Source organism: Capricornis sumatraensis, chromosome 3 (assembly GCF_032405125.1).
Source record: "Capricornis sumatraensis isolate serow.1 chromosome 3, serow.2, whole genome shotgun sequence".
In the NCBI taxonomy this organism is placed as follows: domain Eukaryota; kingdom Metazoa; phylum Chordata; class Mammalia; order Artiodactyla; family Bovidae; genus Capricornis; species Capricornis sumatraensis.
Genome location: NC_091071.1, coordinates 71,026,647 through 71,049,131, shown reverse-complemented (window position 1 = coordinate 71,049,131; position 22,485 = coordinate 71,026,647). Strand labels below are relative to the sequence as shown.

The following is a 22,485-nucleotide window of genomic DNA, read 5'->3' as shown; positions in this document are numbered from 1 at the left end:
TATGCAGATGACACCACCCTTATGGCAGAAAGTGAAGAGGAACTAAAAAGCCTTCTGATGAAAGTGAAAGTGGAGAGTGAAAAAGTTGGCCTAAAGCTCAACATTCAGAAAACGAAGATCATGGCATCCGGTCCCATCACTTCATGGGAAATAGGTGGGGAAGCAGTGGAAACAGTGTCAGACTGTTTTTTGGGGCTCCAAAAATCACTGCAGATGGTGACTGCAGCCATGAAATTAAAAGACGCTTACTCCTTGGAAGAAAAGTTATGACCAAGCTAGACAGCATATTGAAAAGCAGAGGCATTACTTTGCGGACTAAGGTCCGTCTAGTCAAGGCTATGGTTTTTCCTGTGGTCATGTATGGATGTGAGAGTTGGACTGTGAAGAAGGCTGAGTGCCGAAGAATTGATGCTTTTGAACTGTGGTGTTGGAGAAGACTCTTGAGAGTCCCTTGGACTGCAAGGAGATCCAACCAGTCCATTCTGAAGGAGATCAGTCCTGGGATTTCTTTGGAAGGACTGATGCTAAAGCTGAAACTCCAGTACTTTGGCCACCTCATGGGAAGAGTTGACTCATTGGAAAAGACTCTGATGCTGGGAGGGATTGAGGGCAGGAGGAGAAGGGGACGACAGAGGATGAGATGGCTGGATGGCATCACAGACTCGATGGATGTGAGTCTGAGTGAACTCTGGGAGTTGGTGATGGACAGGGAGGCCTGGCATGCTGCGATTCATGGGGTCGCAAAGAGTCGGACACGACTGAGCGACCGAACTGAACTGATGGAGCACAAGTTAATAGTGCGGCAGATACTGAACACGTATCACCCCATTCATTGCTTGTAACAGCTCTCATTTTAAAGATAAGAAAATTCATTGGACAAAAAGTCTCCTTCTCTTAATTCTTGTTCATAAGCAATAGTACATACATGTGAAACAACAGCAAATATAGTTCCCCTCAACTATACCTAGAAACCCAACTTAATAGTAAACTTGTTTTCTACTCCACTATTGTTTATAAAACATATACTGAAAATTAGGCATTGGACTTTGTACATTTCTTGAAGAGATACATTTCTGAGTAATATCTACTTACAAAAAATAGCCTCCTGCTTTCATTGATCTCTTCTTTTTTCTTTCCTTGTTTTTTTTTCATTTCTATTTCATATAGTGAGTTCTGTCGTTTTATTTCGTCAGCATCCTTTTCTTCCTCTTTCCTCCTTTTTTCTTCTTCCTCTTCATGTTCTTTTATTCTAAAGAAAAAAAACAAAACAACTAAAACAGAGTGAAGCAGAAAAATACAATATATTTTAATGAAATGAATTAGATTCTTACTGGGATGATTTGAAGCTGTAAAAGAAAACTTCTGGATTTCTTTGGGGACAAGAACAGATAGGTAAAGAGCAGTGATAAAAACCAAATCCAAACTTGGTTATCCCAGGATTGCCAGTTATTTTTCTTTCTTCAAATTTGCTTCATTACTCACCAAAATTAAGCCCTACACCAGATTCAAATGTTTCTTTCCTTTAGAAAGAACCAGCCTACTGAACAACAGACAGTATGCTGAGATGGTGACACTGTGTTACAGAGAAGTCCCTAATCCCTTCTGCTTTTCCACTTCAGCACTGCAAGACACTATCTAAGCTATGGACCTTGCCCCTTAGAAAATAGGGTTTGATAGAAGAAAGGCAACGATTTCCTTACCCTGCTGGCCATTCTGGCTGTTATCCTCGCCCTAGCTAACACTATTGATGCCTTCAGACTGATGAGTCATCAAGTGCTGGTTCTCTCACAAGCTTGCCTGTGAGTTCTTCAGAGATCCCTGAGCAGCCTCCTCACTGCAGAGCTCCGATCTGGATTTAGCACCAGCTCTGTACAATCCACAACAAAGCTGACTGTGGCTCAGATCATGAACTCCTTATTGCCAAATTCAGACTTATAGGAAGTAGGGAAAACCACTAGACCATTCAGGTATGACCTAAATCAAATCTCTTATGATTATACAGTGGAAGTGAGAAATAGATTTAAGGGCCTAGATCTTGATAGATAGAGTGCCTGATGAAATATGGAATGAGGTTTGTGACATTGTACAGGAGACAGGGATCAAGAACATCCCCATGGAAAAGAAATGCAAAAACACAAAATGGCTGTCTGGGGAGGCCTTACAAATAGCTGTGAAAAGAAGAGAAGCAAAAAGCAAAGGAGAAAAGGAAAGACATAAGCATCTGAATGCAGAGTTCCAAAGAACAGCAAGAAGAGATAAGAAAGCCTTCTTCAGCGATCAGTGCAAAGAAATAGAGGAAAACAACAGAATGGGAAAGACTAGAGATCTCTTCAAGAAAATTAGACATACCAAGGGAACATTTCACGCAAAGATGGGCTTGATAAAGGACAGAAATGGTATGGACCTAACAGAAGCAGAAGATATTAAGAAGAGGTGGCAAGAATACACAGAAGAACTGTACAAAAAAGATTTTCATGACCAAGATAATCATGATGGTGTGATCACTCACCTAGAGCCAGACATCCTGGAATGTGAAGTCAAGTGGGCCTTAGAAAGCATCACTACGAACAAAGCTAGTGGAGGTGATGGGATTCCTATTGAGCTATTTCAAATCCTGAAAGATGATGCTGTGAAAGTGCTGCACTCAATATGCCAGCACATTTGGAAAACTCAGCAGTGGCCCAGGACTAGAAAAGGTCAGTTTTCATTCCAATCCCAAAGAAAGGCAATGCCAAAGAATGCTCAAACTACCACACAATTGCACTCATCTCACACACTAGTCAAGTAATGCTCAAAATTCTCCAAGCCAGGCTCAGCAATATGTGAACTGTGAACTTCCAGATGTTCAAGCTGGTTTTAGAAAAGGCAGAGGAACCAGAGATCAAATTGCCAACATCCGCTGGATCATCGAAAAAGCAAGAGAGTGCCAGAAAAACACCTATTTCTGCTTTATTGTCTATGCCAAAGCCTTTGACTGTGTGGATCACAAGAAACTGTGGAAAATTCTGAAAGAGATGGGAATACCAGACCCCTGACCTGCATCTTGAGAAACCTATATGCAGGTCAGGAAGCAACAGTTAGAACTGGACATGGAACAACAGACTGATTCCAAATAGGAAAAGGAGTACGTCAAGGCTGTATATTGTCACCCTGCTTATTTAACTTCTATGCAGAGTACATCATGAGAAATGCTGGACTGGAAGAAACACAAGCTGGAATCAAGATTGCCAGGAGAAATATCAATAACCTCAGTCAGATATGCAGATGACACCACCCTTATGGCAGAAAGTGAAGAGGAACTAAAAAACCTCCTGATGAAAGTGAAAGTGGAGAGTGAAAAAGTTGGCTTAAAGCTCAACATTCAGAAAACGAAGATCATGGCATCTGGTCCCATCACTTCATGGGAAATAGATGGGGAAACAGTGGAAACAGTGTCAGACTTTATTTTGGGGGGCTCCAAAATCACTGCAGATGGTGACTGCAGCCATGAAATTAAAAGACGCTTACTCCTTGGAAGAAAAGTTATGACCAAGCTAGACAGCATATTGAAAAGCAGAGGCATTACTTTGCGGACTAAGGTCCGTCTAGTCAAGGCTATGGTTTTTCCTGTGGTCATGTATGGATGTGAGAGTTTGACTGTGAAGAAAGCTGAGTGCCAAAGAATTGATGCTTTTGAACTGTGGTGTTGGAGAAGACTCTTGAGAGTCCCTTGGACTGCAAGGAGATCCAACCAGTCCATTCTGAAGGAGATCAGTCCTGGGATTTCTTTGGAAGGACTGATGCTAAAGCTGAAACTCCAGTACTTTGGCCACCTCATGTGAAGAGTTGACTCATTGGAAAAGACTCTGATGCTGGGAGGGATTGGGGGCAGGAGGAGAAGGGGTCGACAGAGGATGAGGTGGCTGGATGGCATCACCGACTGGATGGACGTGAGTTTGGGTGAACTCTGGGAGCTGGTGATGGGCAGGGAGGCCTGGAGTGCTGCAATTCATGGGGTCTCAAAGAGTCAGACATGACTGAGCAACTGAACTGAACTGTACAACCCACAGCCTCAGTCCCCCTACCATCTCCACCAGGAGCATGCACCATCAGTGGTTTATCACAGATTCTGACTGCCCACGTTTGGTAGTCGATTCTCAGCATACTGCCAAGACAGCTCCAGCCTGAGGTGTCTGTGTGTAGGCATCCACACATCCCGTCCAGCCAATCAACACACGTTCCTGCCCTCAAGCAGCTTACATTTGGGACTTCCCTGATGTAATCAACCTCATCTATATTTTTAAAGTGTCTTTACAGTAATTTTTTTAAGGGTGTTGATCAAAAATCCTCTTTGGGGGGATTTTGGCATCACAGAGTCCCTTATTTGCCCTGTCCTCACTCATCATGCCGACTGTGAGTCACAGGCAGACTCTCATACTAATTGAAGACAAACAATAAAATAGGCCATATTTTCCAAATACTGATGACAAAAATCTGCAATATGTCTAATAAATTAATATCTGCTGCTGCTGCTGCTAAGTGACTTCAGTCATGTCCGAGTCTGTGCGACCCCAGGGACAGCAGACCACCAGGCTCCCCCATCCCTGGGATTCTCCAGGCAAGAACACTGGGGTGGGTTGCCATTTCCTTCTCCAATGAATGAAAGTGAAAGTGAAAGTGAAGTCGCTCAGTCGTGTCTGACTCTTTGAGACCCTATGGACTGAAGCCTACCAGGCTCCTCCATCCATGGGATTTTCCAGGCAAGAATACTGGAGTGGGGTGCCATTGACTTCTCCGATTATTCATTCATAGTTTATGAAATTTAAAAGAAAATTTTGAGGAGCAGATGAATATACACTCATATGTTAATAGTACTTAATCTGGATCACAGCATTTCTGGTGATTTTTAATTTATATCCTATTTTATTTAATTATATTTAAAAATAATGATGAATGAATGATGTAATAAGTATAAAAATATTTTTTCTTTAAAAATGGTAAAAATGTCCTTAAACAGTACTATTTATTTTTTGATACATTAATACAATGTATATATTAATACATTTAAACTATAGTATGAGGAAAATGGTCTCACACAGGGTGGCTGATGGATGAGGAAGAGACTTTTCACTGAATCCCCTCTGTGCCTCTTCCTATGTGCATGCATCAGTTATTTAGAAAAGTAAGTACAATAGCACCCAAATATTCTCTCCATATGTACAGTAATAGCTAGGTTAAAAAAAATCAGCTTGGATTTCCATTTACCAACATGGCAAGATTTCATGACATACTAGGGACTTCCCAGGCAGTGCTAGTGGTAAAGAACTGCCTACCAATGCAGGAGACACAGGTTTGATCCCTGGGTTGGGAAGATCCCCTAGAGTAGGCAATGGCAACCCACTCCAGTACACTTGCCAGAAAAATTCCACAGACAGAGGAGACTGGTGGGCTACAGTCCTCTGAGCCACAAAGAGTCAGACAAGACTGAGCACAGAGACTACTGGTGTGTGAAGAAAACATTCCGTAAAACAATAGTGTGGATCCAGTGTTATTTTATAGAATGTGAGCATACATGCTCAGAAAAAAAGTCTGTATCAGTGGGTCAATGACTACCAAGGGCCAAGGGTGGGGGACCGAACTTAATGCAAAGGGGCATGAGGGAATTTTGGGGGGCAGTCAAGTGTTCTACATCTTGATTTGGAGGTGATTATACAGCAGTATGCTTTGCGGGGGCATAGGGCATGACTTACGGGATCTTAGTTCCCCAACTGGGGATTGAACCCTAGTCCCTTGGCAGTGAAAGTACAGAGTCCTAATTAATGGACCACCAGGGAATTCCCAGCAATATGCTTTTTAAAAAGTGGATTTTATTAAATATAAATTATACTTCAGTGAATGAGACCCTGTCTACCACTATCATCAAAAAAATCTATATGGCTACATACCAAGACAATAACAAATTACTGTGTTGGATTAAATTATTTGCCGGGGGCCAGCGTGAGGAATCCTGCCCGTGACAAGGTCATGCAGAAGGAAGCCTGACAAAACGCAAGGACGTGATCAGGCTTCAGGGGTTCCCCCTGGAATTTCCTGAGCATCCACCCCACCAAGACCAGAGTCTGCCTGCTTTTCCACTCTTCTGATATTTGCTGGAAAAAGTCAAATCAGGGCTTTAGTCTTCTGCATTTGAAAGGGATGTTTCAGTTAACCCCTTCTGATTGCTCTCTAGCTTGCCTAACAGGTTCCCCCGGACCTCTTACAGCTTGTGAATTGCTTACAGCCCCCCAACTGTGAGAGGCACAAAGCTTAAAAGCATCTTAAAGATACAGAGCATTTTTTAAAGAGCTAAAAATCATATTGGTGACAGGATTTCACTGTTGACTCAATGATTGCTGCCAGGCCTCCATATTCTTTATCTTTTAGGCACCTGGGAGAATGTTAATCAATGTAAACAGGATATGGAAAAAGATACATAGTAGTTTTGATGTTAGCAACACTAGACTAAAACTTAATTACTTTTCTTTTGTTATAAATCACTGTACTCCTTTTACTTGTTATAAATTGCTGTATCTTTGCTGTGTAAGAATGTAACTTTATTTAGTGTTTTTCTGAGAGTGGCACCAGAGTTTGGGAAGATCAACACAAATAAGCCTTCTGGTTGACAAACCTTATCAGAAAAGGACTGTAAAATGTTAATTGGCCCTTTTGGCCGGAAGATGATGTAAATTACCTAAGATTTGTGTATACAACTAGGTATGCAGAGAGAAAAGCCTGGCTTTTGATAAGAATCTGGGCTGCTAACGCTGCATAACTTTGTGTTACCCATTGATCTCCATGTTTTATCAAAAGTATAAAAGGCCTTCTGAACAATAAAGGATGGACCAGTTTCTCGGACTAGTCTCTCGGCCTAGTTTCTTGGGAATCTGGCTCCCCCCGTGTCTCTCTCTCTCTCTTTTTCTCCCTCTCCCTCCCTCTCCTCTTTACTCTAATTTCAGGGTGAATTCCCATCTGGAGCGGGGCGGCTCACCAAGTCTACTTACTTGTCCTGGCTTCTAAGACCCGCGCGAAAGGGAGCCTAAGGCGGGGCACCCTTCGATATTCAAGTGGGCGCCAGTGACCCAATGTAGATGGTGCAAATCTCTTGTCCTGAGATTTTATTGGTCTTCCCCGTAAGCCAAGTCATTCAGCCTCCTTTCTCCACTTAATTTTCCTACTACACTATTTCTTCTTAATCTCTTTTATATTTCTATATAAATAAGTTTTTCCCTCGCCTATCCGTCTCTCCTTCGAATTACCCTGGTTCCACCGGGGCTGGACCCCGGCAATTATTGTTCAAAAAGACAGACTCCCTCACGCCTCACTTCCATTCTAAGTCTATGGCTCTGTCCCACTGAAGTCAGCACAGTGATGTGACTAGAGACTCATGGTAGGCCAAGTGTATTTCCTTACCCTTTGACTCTCTTTGGGTTTGGCCATTTGCTTGCAAGCTAATTCTTTAGCATCTGTCAATACCATAAAAGCAATTTTCCCCTGGTGCTTGCTGTCCCTCCATCCTGGACCTCAAAATGAGATCCACATGGAATAGGATCAGAGCCCTTCCTGCAGTAACAAGCAAACCCAGCTGTCCTACAGTTTGAGAAGCTGCCCAGCCAAGCCCAAACCACCATACACACATGAGAAATAAATGTTTACTGTTGAGTGCCACTAGATTGTGTGGCATTATTATAACAATTGTAACTAATATATTATCTTTGGATAAAGGAATAATCCACCTGCAATGCAGGAGACCAAAGTTCGATCCCTGGGTTGGGATGATCCCTTGGAGAAGAAAATGGCAACCCACTCCAGTATTCTTGCCTGGAAAACCCTATGGACAGAGGAGGCTGGGAGGCTAAAGTAAATGGGGTCGCAGAGTCAGACACGACTTAGCGACTAAGCCACCAAAGGAGTAATAGTGATTCTTAACCTCTTTCTTGTTATTTTTTTTCTACTTACTAAGTAGATCAGCATATGTTACTTTTATAATCAGAAAAAAAGCTGTATCTTTATGAGAAAAAGAAAAAGGTACAAAAAAAGGTAATTTATATATACATACTGTTTTAAGTGATCTTTAGCAAGAGCCACTCTTTCTCTGCGTTGTTTTTCTGCTTTTTCTCGTTCTTCTTTAAAAGCTTTTTCAACATTGAGTTTCAGTTGTTCCTCCCATTTTTTATCTGATTTTATTTTACTCTTTTGGAATTCAATCTGTGCATCCCGTTCTTTCATAACTCTACTAAGAAGAAGTCCTGACTACAAAAAAAAATTAAAATATTTTAAGAAAATGAAGTCTAGTTATAGACAGATGTGTTAAATATACATAAAATGTAAGAAAACCCAAGTAGTACATGAAAGTTTTTCACTCGTTCTGTCTGGTAAAATTGGTATTGCTTTGCAAGTTCAATGGCCTTTTTCCTTTCTCCTTGTTTGTATATTGCTTCTTCTATATCAAGAATTTGTCTTTCTGCTTCTATTTCTTCATCACGCTTCTTCTTGGCTTCAAGTTTCTGTTCTTTCATCCCCTACAAAAAGATAAAAGCAGTAGTCTGTTTTCATTCTGAAATTTAACCTTACAAAATTTAACATTATAATTAGAGCTTTCCCTGAGTATTGTATTTGCACATACCATTAATAAATAGGAGGTTATACTTATGAGCTAATCTTTAATTCAATTTTTTAGGTAATACATTTACATGGTTCAAAATCTAAAATATTATAAAAGTATATAATGGAACTCTCCCTCCAATCCTGGAATCCCTAAGATAAACACTTACCTTAGTTTCTCACATTTATTTCCGTAATTCCATTCTATATTTAATAAATAATATTGCCACTTTTGTCCCTTTCTTTATCTATCTATTCCTGGCTGTGCTCGGTCTTGGTTGTGCTAGGGCTCTTCTCTGCAGTGAGCTGGGACTACTCTCTCGTGACGTGTGAGCTTCTCATTGGTGGCTTCCGTTGCTGGGGAGCACGGGCTCCAGGGCGTGCGGGCTTCCGCGGCTGTGGCTCCCGGGCTCCAGGGCAGAGGCTCAATAATAGTTGTGGAGCACAGGCTCAATTGCTCCACAGTACGTGGGATCCTCCTGGATCAGGGATGGAACCGTGTCTCCTGCATGGGCAGGCGGATTCTTTACCACTGAGCCACCAGGGAAGCCCTTTAAAAAATCAGCAACAGCATACTTTACATGTTCTCCTACACCCCTAAGGAGGTAGCCAATGTCTCGTGTCAATGAAGTCATTTTCTCCTTTATGGGTCATATTTTCTACATCTTAAGAAAATCTTGAAAGTGAAGTGAAGTCGCTCAGTCGTGTCCGACTCTTTGCGACCCCATGGTCTGTAGCCTACTAGGCTTCTCCATCCATGGGATTTTCCAGGCAAGAATACTGGAGTGGGTTACCATTTCCTTCTCCAGGGGAGCTTCCTGACCCAGGGACTGAACCCAGGTCTCCCACACTGTAGGCAGTCGCTTTACCGTTTGAGCCCAGAAACCTTGAAGCTATCCTATGATTTATTTTTAAATGTTCCATTTTCCACATTTAGGTCTTAAATCCAGCTGAAATTCATTTTTGTATATTCTGTACCATTGGGATATAATTTCATCTTTTCCATATGCCAGTTATTTCAGTATCTGTTATGGAATTTCCATCTTTTTCCATCTAACTTGCAATGACATTTCTAGCACTTGGCAGGCTCCCATGTATAACACAGGATTGCTTCCAGGCTCTCTCTACTGATGAATCATTTTGCCAATCCCTGTGCCTATACTGCAGTTTTTATTATTATGTTTCTACTACACTTACTACATATTTTTTCTTCTTTAACACCCATGAAAGTGTAAAGTATTAGGTGTAGTGTGGTACTTCTGGAAAAAAAAAACAAACAGGGAGTATATTTCACACTTCCATCTATTTACGGACCAAGGGCTTTTCTAAAATCAAATATTTTACAGTATATGTTATATACACTCTTTTAGCATACAGTTTTACAAATGCATAGTCACTTATAGAACAGTTCCATCCTCCCCTCATGTCCTGTTAGAGTCAACTATTCCCCCCAACCTGTACCCTCTGGCAATCACTGATCTGTTTTCTTTCCCTGTAGGTTTTGCCTTTTTTCAGAATGTCACATATTATATTACATATATGATATCAGTCATGATGTAACTCTTCCCTCTTTTAGAAAAAAGAGGATTCATAAATTATGAACACTGTTCCTAAAGCAAGGAAAGACAAACCTTCTGTGTCCCCTCCCAAAGATAGATAATGTACCTTGCAACACAGTGAGGAAATATGCAAAGTTGGGGGGGTAGGGAAAAGTGAGAACTCTCTAAGCAGATATTATGCTTGCACAGAGTTTTAAAAATTTAAAACAGGAAAAAATTCTGCCTCTCAGTTCCTCAGTGATCCAGGCAAGTGCTGTAGGGGGATAAGAATATCTTTTCCCAGCATTTCTCCCCAGGTGAGATAATAAAAGGAGTCAGAGGACATCTCCCCACTTTGAAGCAGATTCCCACTCATGTACATGGCACTAAAATGCAGGTTACGTACCTCTTAGGTAGAGAATCTTACAGATGCACAGAGAAGGACACAGCAAAGACATATATCATTCTAGAAAAAGATGGAATGACAGACAAATCAGAGACAGAGGAAAAGAAGCTGCCTGGATACCTCAAGAAGCTCCTTGGTTCCTCAGTTTCAAGACCTGTGTTTCTGCACAATCCTCCATCATAACAATAACCAGCATCACCCTTATATCCAAACCAGACAAAGACATTTCAAGAAAACCAATATCATTTCAAGACCACCAATATCATTTCAAGAAGACCAATATCCCTCATGAACACATATGCAAAAATTAACATTTTAACAAACTGAAACCATCAAAAAGATAACATATGACCAGCAAACATTTATCCCAGGAATACAATCTTGCTTCAATGTTTGAATACTGATCAATTTACCATATAACAAAATTAAGAATGAAAACTTCATGATTATGTCAACAGAGACAAGTAAAAAAAAAAAAAAGCACTTTAAAAATCAAACATCCATTCCTGTACAATAAGGCAAAAAGAAAAGAAAGAGAAAGAAAGAACTAAAAGACACCCTGAATGGAAAAGAAGTAAAATTCATAAAACTGTCTTTATTTTCTCTTGCAGCTCAAATGTCAATATCTCCTTGATGTCTATCCATCAACAACTGAGCATAATAACAAACTGAGTTATAGCCATACAATGCAATACCGCTCAGCAATAAAATGAATAATTGATACAAAACATGAAAGAATTTCCAAATAATTGTCTGAAATTCATAATAGACAGCAGATCAGTGGTTGCCTGGAGACACTGGAGGAAGCATGGGGAGGAATGAGAGGAAGTAAAATGGGGGTTCAGGAAAACTGTCTGGGGGGCAATTATATGTTCATTCTCTTGATTATAATAATGGTTTCAGGGGTAAATAAGCACGTCCAATCTTAAATTGTACACTTTAAATATATCCAGTTTACTATATGCCACTTATACCTAAATAAAGCTGTTGAAAATGTGTTTCAATGCACTGTAATGCTATTTTACATCCTAGAAATATTTATAAAAGAGTACTAAGAAGAGTCAGTCTTCAGTGCACGTGTACTCTCAGGTGGTTAATACTTACTGCGTACGTATTAGTCCAGTGTTTTACCACTTCTTGGGATCGTAAATGCATTTCTTTCTTTGCTTTTCTTTCCGCGCGAAGGCATGCTGCTTCTCTGGTCAAACTGTCTAGGCTATCTCGAATCCTTTCCCACTCATTGTGTGGAATTATGGTGACCTGCCGGAGATCTACTTTGCTAGGCAGAAGAGGTGGATAGAGAACTGGATCTTCTTCACAGTTCTTCATTTCTAATAAATTTTTAAAAATGAGTTAAAAACTTTCAAGAGAAGTTTAACCGATTTTTCACAGACATTTCTATATTGGCATACTATCTGGAAGTTGTTTCAAAGAATAATTTTATTCTTGTTATCTTAAGAACAGCTGGGATTAAGTGGAAAGTATTTTGGGGCTCCAAAATCACTGCAGATGGTGAGTGCAGCCGTGAAATTAAAAGACGCTTACTCCTTGAAAGAAAAGTTATGACCAACCTAGATAGCATATTGAAAAACAGAGACATTACTTTGCCAACAAAGGTCTGTCTGGTCAAGGCTATGGTTTTTCCAGTGGTCATGTATGGATGTGAGAGTTGGACTGTGAAGAAAGCTGAGTGCCAAAGAATTGATGCTTTTGAATTGTGGTGTTGGAGAAGACTCTTGAGAGTCCCTTGGACTGCAAGGAGATCCAACCAGTCCATTCTGAAGGAGATCAGCCCTGGGTGTTCTTTGGAAGGAATGATGCTAAAGCTGAAACTCCAATGCTTTGGCCACCTCATGTGAAGAGTTGACTCATTGGAAAAGACTCTGATGCTGGGAGGGATTGGGGGCAGGAGGAGAAGGGGACGACAGAGGATGAGATGGCTGGATGGCATCACGGACTCGATGGACGTGAGTCTGAGTGAACTTCGGGAGTTGGTGATGGACAGGGAGGCCTGGTGTGCTGCGATTCATGGGGTCGCAGAGAGTCGGACACGACTGAGCGACTGAACTGAACTGATACAAGATTTAAAAATCAGAAGACATAAATTTGAGTCCTTGCTCAGTCAATTCCTTACTATGTAAACTTGGGCAAGTTATTTAACTTCTTGGAATCTCAGTATCAAATGAAGATATAATGTAGCAGTGAGGCTCAGATGCAAACTTCTGGACCAACTGCCAGAGTTAATCTATCAGGTAAATATTTTCACATGGCACTTTTTCTTTCCTTTTTGCTCCCTGAGGTTTGTGGGATCTTAGTTCCTCCACCAGGGATTGCAAACAGTCCAGGCAGTGAAAGCATCCAGTCCTAACCACTGCACCACCAGGGAACTCCCAGTGCAGTACTTCATATACAAGAAAGTGAATATGTGAGAACAATTGTGTTTTTCAGTACATGCCCCTTGAGTACTGTCTCCTACATGTCGTGATCCTCTGCTGGTACTTAAGTTTTCCACAGCATAAATATGCACTAGTGCCCACTGGGTGGGAGAATGGCTGGCTCTCACTTGGCACAAGGGACTCGATTGCTACTGAAGCAATGACATGAAGATAATCTAAGTTCCCATGTTTCTAATGTCACCATGAGAACATTAATTGGGAATTTACAGACTTAAGAAACCAAAATCACTGAAATTAATAGAGTTCTTTAAGTGTTCTAAGCTACTTCTATTACAAAATCAAATTTTTATAAAAGGTCATGTGAGTTAATGCATCTTAAATAGCATTATTTTTACACTCTGATATATCAGAGTATATATCGTAGGGTGAGACATTACTTTCATTCTAGATTTGAAGAAAATGAGACTTTCCTTCAGACACTTTCCTTTTTTTTTTTTTTTTTTTATCGTAAGTTGCCAATAGCACTTTATTTTTTCTTTTCAACATCCTGTTCTGCGGCTTCCTTGGCCCTTTTTGCCCGGATGCCGAAGAGCCGGGCGTTGGCACGGGCCATGCGGAGACTGGCAAATGCCTTAAAGTTCTTCTCCTCCTCTGTGATGACTCTGGCTTTCTCCTTCTTATAGACATTCCGTATGGGCATAACAGGTCCAGTCAGCTGAGTGGCCAGTTTGAGCTCTTCAGCAGAGCTGTCTCCCTTCTTGGGGGCCGAGGGCTTCCTGGGGAACAGGATAAGTTTGGAGCGGTACTCCTTGAGCCGCTGCACGTTGGCTTGCAGGGACTCCGTGCACTTGTTCCGCCGCCTCGGGTCCACCGAGATCCCAATGGTCCGGGCCACCTTCTTGTGGATGCCGGCCACCCTAAGCTCCTCCAGGCTGAAGCCCCTGCCGGCACGAACCTTCGTGTGGTACCTGACCGTCGGGCATCTCACCACCGGCCGGAGAGGACCGGACGCGGGGCGCGGGGCAATGCGGCGCGCCTTGGCCTGCCGGGCCTTGCGTCTACGGATCTTGCGAGCCGGCTGGTTAAACCACGTGGCCACGCGCCGCTGCCAGTCCTTGTGGAAGTGGGGCTTCAGGATCATGCCATTCCGGCTAGGCGCCATGGCTGCGGCCGGAAGGCCTCCTCCGAGGGCTCACGGCCGGGAAAGCAGACACTTTCCTAAGAGCACTCAGTAGGTTCACAGTAGAGCTAAGACTCTAATGAGGTCACTTATATTTCCAAAATACATTCCAAGTCACTCAACGAATAACAAAGCTTAAGTGCGAGAGAATTCAGCAAACACCAGACTTTTGGAGCTGCAACTGCGCAGCTTGAGACCCAGACCAGCTACTCAACTGTTAAGTTTCTGACTTCTTTTCTCTACCCTTATTTCTGTAAACTTCCCACCTACCCAACCATCCATGGTCAAAACTGTCTAATTCACAAGGAGACTGACGATGCCCACAGTGCTGTTTTTATATAGTGGAGCCCGTTTCAGAAGGTAATGTACCCTCGCCTCTCCCCCCGTGCTTGGGAACCAGAAACAATCCCTGTGCCGGAATGGGCCAGTTCAGCTCACCCGTGCTTTCTTTCGCCTGGCCACTGCGCCTTCCGAATCGCACCAGCATCCCTAAGGTGCCCGCGGCGTGCTCAAGCTTGGAAAGGCGATTTGAAGCGAAAGCTCCGCGGCCTCCAGGCGGCAGAGTTTTCGCCAAACCACGCAGTTGCTTAGCAACGCCACAGGAAGTGACGGTAATCGTCGCCGAGGAACGAAGAACGCGCAGCTGTAGGCTATGGGGCTGGAGAAGGAGATTGCGCCTGCGCGGAAAGTCGAGGCCGGGTGTGCGAGTCGAGGGCCCTCTTTTTCCGGCACCCGGGCGAGGCTGGAGGACAGAGTACGCGGGAGCGGCGCCGAGTCTAGCATGGCTGCGGATCCCTGGCCTGGGTCAGTGAGGAGTCCTGGGGACCCGGCCGCGCTCGGCCAGGTGCTCCCCTCGTCATCCTACCCCGCGGGAAACGACACCAAACTAGGTTCCAGCCCCTATTTTCGGGATGTACCGGGCAGGTGTGTGGGAGAACGAGGCCTGGGCTTGGCGTGTGTGGCCCGCGGACCTTCTCGCGGGAGTAAGAAGGGCAAAGCCCGGCTCCCTTAACTGTGGATACTCAAGAATTAATTGACAGAAAATCTGTTTTTAAATACTTTGGTTTCTAAGGCATGGTCCGGGCTAGATGGGGCGTAATTGCTTTTGTTTTTTTAATCAGAATGTTAAAACTTGGATTGAAATATTCATGTTAGGACCTTTAAGAAATCTTTAATCGCTCGGTAAATGCAGTATACTAAATTGAATGTATTTGGAGGACCAGTCAGACCTCTAAGGACACAAAAACCTGTTAAGAGTAGATACAGACTTGATTTCAAAAGGTCCTTTCCTAACAAATCGAGGTACAAATGATTACAAGCTAGTTGGGTAGGACACTTACACATTAGGCATCAAATTGGAGTTGCTCAGTTTGGTAAGGGAGGTAGGATTTTTAGTCACTAAAGTTCTAACACATAGTTGTACTATTTTTATTCAGGTTTTCTATCAAATGATCCATCGTAATGCTGGTAAGTGTGAAAGGATTAATAAAAATACTTGTTGACAGAAATACAGTTTTGCACATATAACATTGGTGGGTTTTTGGAAGCATAGTTTTTAAAAAGTCAGAAACTGGCAAGCGAGAGGTTTTACTCGGCCTGCCACAGTTTTGTAGAAGATGCAGCCCCCTAGATAGGTGATGAATTAACAGCAGTAGCCAGAATAGCAGTAATTTTGCCTCAGTTGCCTTAGGATGCATGCCTTTCAAAACGGTTTGCTGTACATAACATTTTTGAGACAACAGTCCAGAGCAAAGGGCAGTGAGTACCTTGCTTACAAGGTATGCAGAACCACTAGAGACCCAAGGAGATTACTCTCAACAAAAATTCTGTGGAATTTTAACTAAATTGGTTACAAAAAGTATTGAATCTTACAAGATTTGGTGTCAGTAATTTGCCAGTTTGACATAATGTTCAGTTATGATTTGACTTAACAGTACTTGGTTCTAACTGGTCCATGGATCTTTACAGCCAAGTGTATCTAAAATTACACCTCCACTCCTTTTTTTCCCCCTTTGTTGTGAAATTAAGAAGGTAGCATATGCACTTTGAAACAGAGCTTAAATTATTCTGGGGGTGGGGGAGCACCTTTATTACAATATAAGTATAGAAACTGCATTTGAGGCTACCACTGTACATAGATATTTCTTTTTTAAAAACAAAAATGAGATTATACTGTAAACACTCTTTTGTGACTTGTTTGTTTAATTTGAACGTTTTAACCTTTTACTGCTGAAATAAATGTTCTGTTATGTGCCTGTCATGTGCATATCTTATTTAAGCAGTTTCTTATTCTTGTATGTAGCTTCTAGTTTTCCTTGTTGGAACTTATATTCACATAACACTCCCTGTTTTGTATTTAAACTTCTTGTTTAAACAAAATTTTATTTCTCCCATTGCCAGTAGGTACTTTTCTGATGTAAAAGAAAGCATATTAGAAAACATAAATTTGAAAAGGTCTTAAATACTTCTATTTTAGAATTTAAGAAGTCTCCATTCCCTTGCTCCAAACCAGAAGACTCTTTTCCCCTGCATATAGCATAGGAGTAATGTTGGTTAGAAACTGGCCGGTGTTTAAAGCTGAAGATAGTCATGACTATTTAACCGAAGCTGTATGCTGAAGGAAGATTGTCTTGGAAATACTAAATTGGGTAAGTTTTTTTTTTTTTTGAAGGTTTGTGTTGAGTGGTGGGGAAAAAAACTAATAGAAAAAGATCTGAAATTGGGAAAAGTACAGTTGATAAAAATTAATACTTAGCAGTGAAACTGAGTTAACACAGTTGGAACTTTGTTAACTTCCGATTTATGATACATCTTACTTGGAGGTTAATATTGCAGGGATTTTAGTAACTTGTGGCTGATTAAGTCTAGGCTTGAAACACTTTTCAACCCAGTTACATTTGCAAAAATTTTTTAAATTATGTATAAACTCAGAATGCCTGAAAAGCATTTTAATTTAAAATGTGCTTAGGTGCAGTCCTAATGGGATTGTCAACTGTGCTTTATTGTTATTTATTATATTGTTTCTAGGGAAAGTGAATTCTGCACTTAAATCTTTGAAAGCTAGAGACCCCTGGATAGACATTTAGAGATTCAAGGATCCAGACTATCAGAATATTTTATGCCATCTAAATGCGTACAACAGGAGATACAAACTCTAGGTTAGTTATTCTCCAGATATTCTAAATTGAGAGACCAAAAATGCTTACTTGTATATGAGTCATAAGCTCTAGTCTCAGTTTCTACTAATGGATATGTATCATTATAAACCAGAGAATACATATAGATGTGATCATGTGTGGCTCAGATGGTAAAGAATGTGCCTACAGTGTGGGAGACCAGGGTTTGATCCCTGAGTTGCGAAGATCCCCTGGAGAAGGAAATGGCAAACCACTCCAGTATCTTGCCTGGAAAATCCCTTGGACTGAGGAGCCTGGCAGGCTACAGCCCATGGGGTTGCAAAGAGTTGGACACAACTGAGCAACTTCACTTTACTCACATATAGATAAATATCATGTTTTCTATTTTTAATTGATTTCTTTTTTCATTTTGAAACTTCTTACTAAAACCTCATAAAGGTTGTAAAGTAGATCACAGATACAATATCATGGTTAGTGTGTACATTGAAATTAATCAGTGTTTTTATATTTAACATCTTTTCATCAAATTGGCTTACTTAATATTTTATTTTTAAATGGATGAATAGTCTTTATTCTATTTCTTAGGCACTAGAATGTATTACTAAAGCATGAACTTTGGAATCAGGCAGACTTGAATCCAAATTCTAGCTCTGCCATTTAACTAATACCTAACCAACTTAATACTTGAGCTCCTGTTTACCTATCTTTAAGCTCAGTTGCGTCTGACTCTTTGTGACCCCATAGACTATAGCCCACCAGGCTCTTCTGTCCATGGGGATTCTTGAGGCAAGAATACTGGAGTGGGTTGCCATGCCCTCCTCCAAGGGTTCTTCCCAACCCAGGAATTGAACCCAGGTCTCCCACATTGCAGGCTGATTCTTTACTGTCTTTGAGCTACCGGGGAAACCCTTACATATCTTTAAGATGAAGATAATAATAATTCCTACTAAATGAGCTTCTGACAGTTAAATGAGGTGGTGAGATTGTGAGGTTTTTAGTCCAATGTCTTAGTCCAGATATCTCAAAAAATACAACTTACTCTTAAAAAACAATTTTTTTTTTTGTTTATAGACATTAATTGCAGCTTTTCCTGGGAATTCTGTATAATTACCTTTTTTACATGATGATATTCATTCACACCATCTATGACCAGTTTATTCTTTCCTTTTCTCTTGAAATTTATAGCTAATGACCTTTATTATCTTTTAATGAAAACAGAGACTTGAGTAATTGTCAAATCAAAAGCAATGTGATTGCTCATGTATATCCAGATTATTCGGCACTCCAGAGTTAAACTATCTAGAGGAAATATAAATAAATGTGGTTTTGTTAACGTGTTATTTCTAGTCTGGGAGAATTTAATCCACTTCCAGTTCAAGTAATTTGAGAATTTCAGGTACAGCATCAAGCAACCATTTGATTAACATTGACAATGATTTCAAGCTAAAAACCTTTTTAGAAAAGTTATTTAAGGTTTACAAGATTTCACATTATGTCAAATGTGGTCAGAATTTTGGTTAGTTCACAGAGAATCTGTATTGTACATGACCTATTATTTAGTATGAAGATTATTGTAAATATTTTAAACTAATAAGTTTGTTAGTAATTTAAAGACAATAAGAATGATTGGCCTGCATTTTTCCTGCCTTATTTTACAACTTTTCTGAATTAAACTTTAAGGGAACAATTGTTTAATTTCTTCTCTCGTTGAATTGCTCTGTCGTTTAATTCTGAGTGCTCAAAGAAGCACTTCCTCAGGAACACAATAATATCATGAGTATCCTTTTTAGATATTCGTTTTCCATTCATTTAACATACTCAGTTATAAACTTTGTTTCTTAGGAAAAAGTGCTTAAATAGTGGGTCTTGTGCTTGGTCATTTTAACTTGTTTATATTCATCCTTTGTTTTTTAGCAGATTAAGAGTTTTGTTAAATAGATAACTATAGCTAGGTTGGGCTTCCCTGGTGGCTCAGATGGTGAAGAATCTGCCTGCAATGTGAGAGACCCAGGTTCCATCCCAGGGCGGGAATCCCTTGGAGGAGGGAATGGCTACCTACTCCAGGGTTCTTGCCTGGAGAATTCCATGGACAGAAGAGCCTGGGGGGCTACAGTCCATGAAGTTGCAAAGAGTGAGACATGACTGAGTGACTAATACTTTCACACTTCACCTCATAGCTAGATACATAAAACAACATATGTTTAGGAAATAATATTTCTTCTTTTCCAGGGTAACCCAAATCTGTTTCTGGAACCATGAAAATTTTGTTGGTTTTTGACTTTGACAATACAATCATAGATGATAATAGTGACACCTGGATTGTACAATGTGCTCCAGAGAAAAAGCTTCCTATTGAACTGCAAGATTCTTACAAAAAGGGATTTTGGACAGAATTCATGGGCAGAGTCTTTAAGTATTTGGGAGATGAAGGTGTAAGAGAAGATGAAATGAAGAGGGCAATGATATCAATGCCTTTCACTCCAGGGATGGTGGAACTTTTAAACTTTATAAAAAAGAACAAGAATAAATTTGACTGCATTATTATTTCAGATTCAAATTCAGTCTTCATAGATTGGGTTTTAGAAGCTACCAATTTTCATGATGTGTTTGATAAAGTGTTTACAAATCCAGCAGCATTTGATAGCAATGGTCATCTCACTGTGGAAAAACATCACACTCATTCTTGTACTCGGTGCCCCCAAAATCTTTGCAAAAATGTAGTTTTGGTAGAATTTGTAGGTGAGCAGTTACAACAAGGAGTGAATTATACACGAATTGTTTATATAGGTGATGGAGGAAATGATGTCTGTCCAGTAACTTTTTTAAAGAGGGACGATATTGCTATGCCACGGAAGGGATATGCTTTACACAAAACTCTTTATAGGATGTGTCAAAATCTTGAGCCTATGGAATCTTCTGTTGTATCTTGGTCCTCAGGTGTTGAAATAATTTCTTATTTACAATTTCTAATAAAGGAATAATATGCCAACAATTGAAATGTGTATCAGTTAAGATTAGATACAGCAGCATAAAACTCCAAATAAGGCTTTAAAAAAGAAAAAGTTTTTCCTCTCACTTAAAAGAATTTCAGAATTTAGTATCTCAAAGTCTGTTTGTTCCACCAACCTCAGCACTTGGCTTCCAACTCATGATCCAAGATTGTTGTTCAGACTCCATCTGTCACATCAACATTCTGGCCAGCAAGGAGGGTAGTGAGAGAGAAGGTTGCAACCTCATTTAAATTTCATTGGCCAAAACTCACAATACCTAACTACAAGGAAGGATGAAAAATAGCTTTTATTCCAGATGGTCATATGCCTAGGAAAAATTGGGGGGAAATGGAGTACAAAATTGAGGTAAGTGCAACTAGTAGTTTCTACCAAAGATGGTTAATAGATAGATTGTATTTTTTAATGTTTTCCCAGAGAGAATAGTTTCACTTAGGTATTTATTTCCAAAGTATATCTTAGCAGTTACAGCTCTTAAAAATATAACTGAATTCTTAATTCACATAAGAATTCACTAGTTCCAAATCAATTAATTTTAGAGATAAGAATTCAGTATCTTGCCCAAGATCAGTTTCATAATTTTCTTTTGAAGAGAAATACAAATTAATGTTCTTCAAATTTTTTTTTTTTACTTGAACTTCATATATTTGTAATACAAATGAACAAGGGAAATTCACACAATTGATAAATGATAAGTAATTTGCTTTGGGTGTAGGAGATAACTGCAAATTCCATTTCTCAGAAAACTTTGAACAATGCATTTTATAAAAAGAAAAAAATTACTACAAATAAAATGATTACCATTTGGAATTAGTTTTTCCAACTCTAAAAAGAGAGGCTTCAAAATTAGCTATGTGTAAAATCCCTACAAAATTTAAGACTATGTATCCAGCTTCTCCTACTCGTCCTACAACCAGATAACAGAAATCATTTGTTTCATGGAATATTGCTGAACACCAAATGTTTGGGCCAATTCATCTGGACATTGAGAATGTATGTGGCACATTATGAAGATCAGTTGTCCCAAGGACAGTCATTTAAATTAATTGATGTTTTCTTCTATCTATGAGAGATTTTTATTGCATTGTCCAGATTCAATTTCAATAATTCCATTATAACTATCCTAAATATCAGTTACAAAGTTATCTTAAAGTAAGTATGGAATTAAAAACTTTATTGTTCACTAAAAAAAAGAAAAAAAAATTACCAAAATGGAGAACAAACAGTTTATGTAAAGGATAAGCCCTCTGAAACAAAATCACTCCTGCTAAAACTTGCTGAACATTATAAGTTCAAATGATACTAACTTTCTAAATCTTTGAAAGGTCAGATGTTTTAAATTTATATCATCATCACAGACTATAACTCCAGAATGCTGATTTAATCAGTATGTTATTACTGTTTGGCAGTTAAGTATTGAGTGATGTAATATACAATTTGTAGGAATATTCAGTATTTAAGAAACTGTTTCATATAGGGATATTAGCAAAATGTCAACTGACCTAGAAAGTTTTGTAGTACCATGTTAATTTCTAGGTTCACATGTTATAGGCATAAATATTCGTTATATAATAGGATTTTCTTTCCCATATGGAAAGCTCCAGAAATAAAAATGTTCAATGTACTTTTATGGGAAAAAATCAGTACTCTTATTTTTTTCCAAGTTGAAAAAGTAAACTTTGTCTTGCTTTAAATTAATAGGTTAGATTATGTTGAAACACTGTTATAAATTGGGATTTCTCTACAAGTTGAAGCCAGTAACAAATGATAAATTATAGATGTTTAAAAAGAAAAAAAAAGACTTTCTTCTATAGTTGTTGTAGATCAAGTAATTTGGACCAGATCTTCTACAGATTGCATCTGGAAAGCTGATAGCTTTAAAATATCTGCTTAAAGACATGAGAGAGCTGATGATAAACAATTACTAAGGAACCCCAAAAACTTAGGTAGTGAGCTGCTTTTACCTGAAAGGGCTGGGCATTCTCTGAATGGCATCTGAGATACTGAGTGGCTATCTTGACAATCTTAATGGGACCTGGGGGAAGAGGTATTGAAGTATGAGGCCTGCACTCATAAACCCTTGCTTTTTGAATAATCCCAAAAGGCTGCCCATGATGTGTAACAGTGCCCTACTTGCTCTGACTTAACAGAAGTAAGCAGGGATTCAAAGGGTAGGCAGCTCAATTCTGAATACTCTCAAT

General features: G+C 39.9%; 3 protein-coding genes across 8 annotated transcripts in view; 1 reads left to right on the top strand and 2 right to left on the bottom strand.

The window, feature by feature from the left end:
• Positions 1–14,922, bottom strand: part of CFAP210 (cilia and flagella associated protein 210) — a 28,004-nt gene extending 13,082 nt beyond the window's left edge. Inside the window, exons 1-6 of the mRNA XM_068968452.1 lie at positions 14,845–14,922; positions 14,578–14,797; positions 11,668–11,894; positions 8,364–8,537; positions 8,075–8,268; positions 1,093–1,249 (exon numbers count right to left, since the gene is read on the bottom strand). Coding sequence (XP_068824553.1) covers positions 1,093–1,249; positions 8,075–8,268; positions 8,364–8,537; positions 11,668–11,894; positions 14,578–14,797; positions 14,845–14,922 — 1,050 coding nt within the window. The remainder of the gene's footprint in view (positions 1–1,092; positions 1,250–8,074; positions 8,269–8,363; positions 8,538–11,667; positions 11,895–14,577; positions 14,798–14,844) is intronic.
• On the bottom strand, positions 13,470–14,145 carry LOC138076053 (large ribosomal subunit protein eL13). Its single transcript, XM_068968237.1, has one exon. It carries the CDS (start codon positions 14,119–14,121, stop codon positions 13,486–13,488), a length of 636 nt encoding a protein of 211 aa, XP_068824338.1. The 5' UTR covers positions 14,122–14,145; the 3' UTR covers positions 13,470–13,485.
• Positions 14,856–20,257, top strand: PHOSPHO2 (phosphatase, orphan 2). Of its 6 annotated transcripts, XM_068969133.1 has the most exons (5): positions 14,856–14,943; positions 15,576–15,606; positions 16,616–16,787; positions 17,167–17,297; positions 19,506–20,257. In XM_068969133.1, exon 5 carries the CDS (start codon positions 19,532–19,534, stop codon positions 20,255–20,257), a length of 726 nt encoding a protein of 241 aa, XP_068825234.1. In that variant the 5' UTR covers positions 14,856–14,943; positions 15,576–15,606; positions 16,616–16,787; positions 17,167–17,297; positions 19,506–19,531. The 6 variants fall into 6 exon arrangements, with proteins under 6 accessions (XP_068825234.1, XP_068825233.1, XP_068825238.1 ...); XM_068969132.1 differs by lacking the exon at positions 17,167–17,297; XM_068969136.1 differs by lacking the exon at positions 17,167–17,297 and having other exon boundaries at positions 14,887–14,983.
• Positions 20,258–22,485: the final 2,228 nt, after the last annotated feature.

Bases quoted from the DNA above. Each gene is read 5' to 3' on its own strand.
- PHOSPHO2 (XM_068969132.1), top strand. From the start codon at position 19,532: ATGAAAATTTTGTTGGTTTTTGACTTTGACAATACAATCATAGATGAT.
- LOC138076053 (XM_068968237.1), bottom strand. From the start codon at position 14,121: ATGGCGCCTAGCCGGAATGGCATGATCCTGAAGCCCCACTTCCACAAG.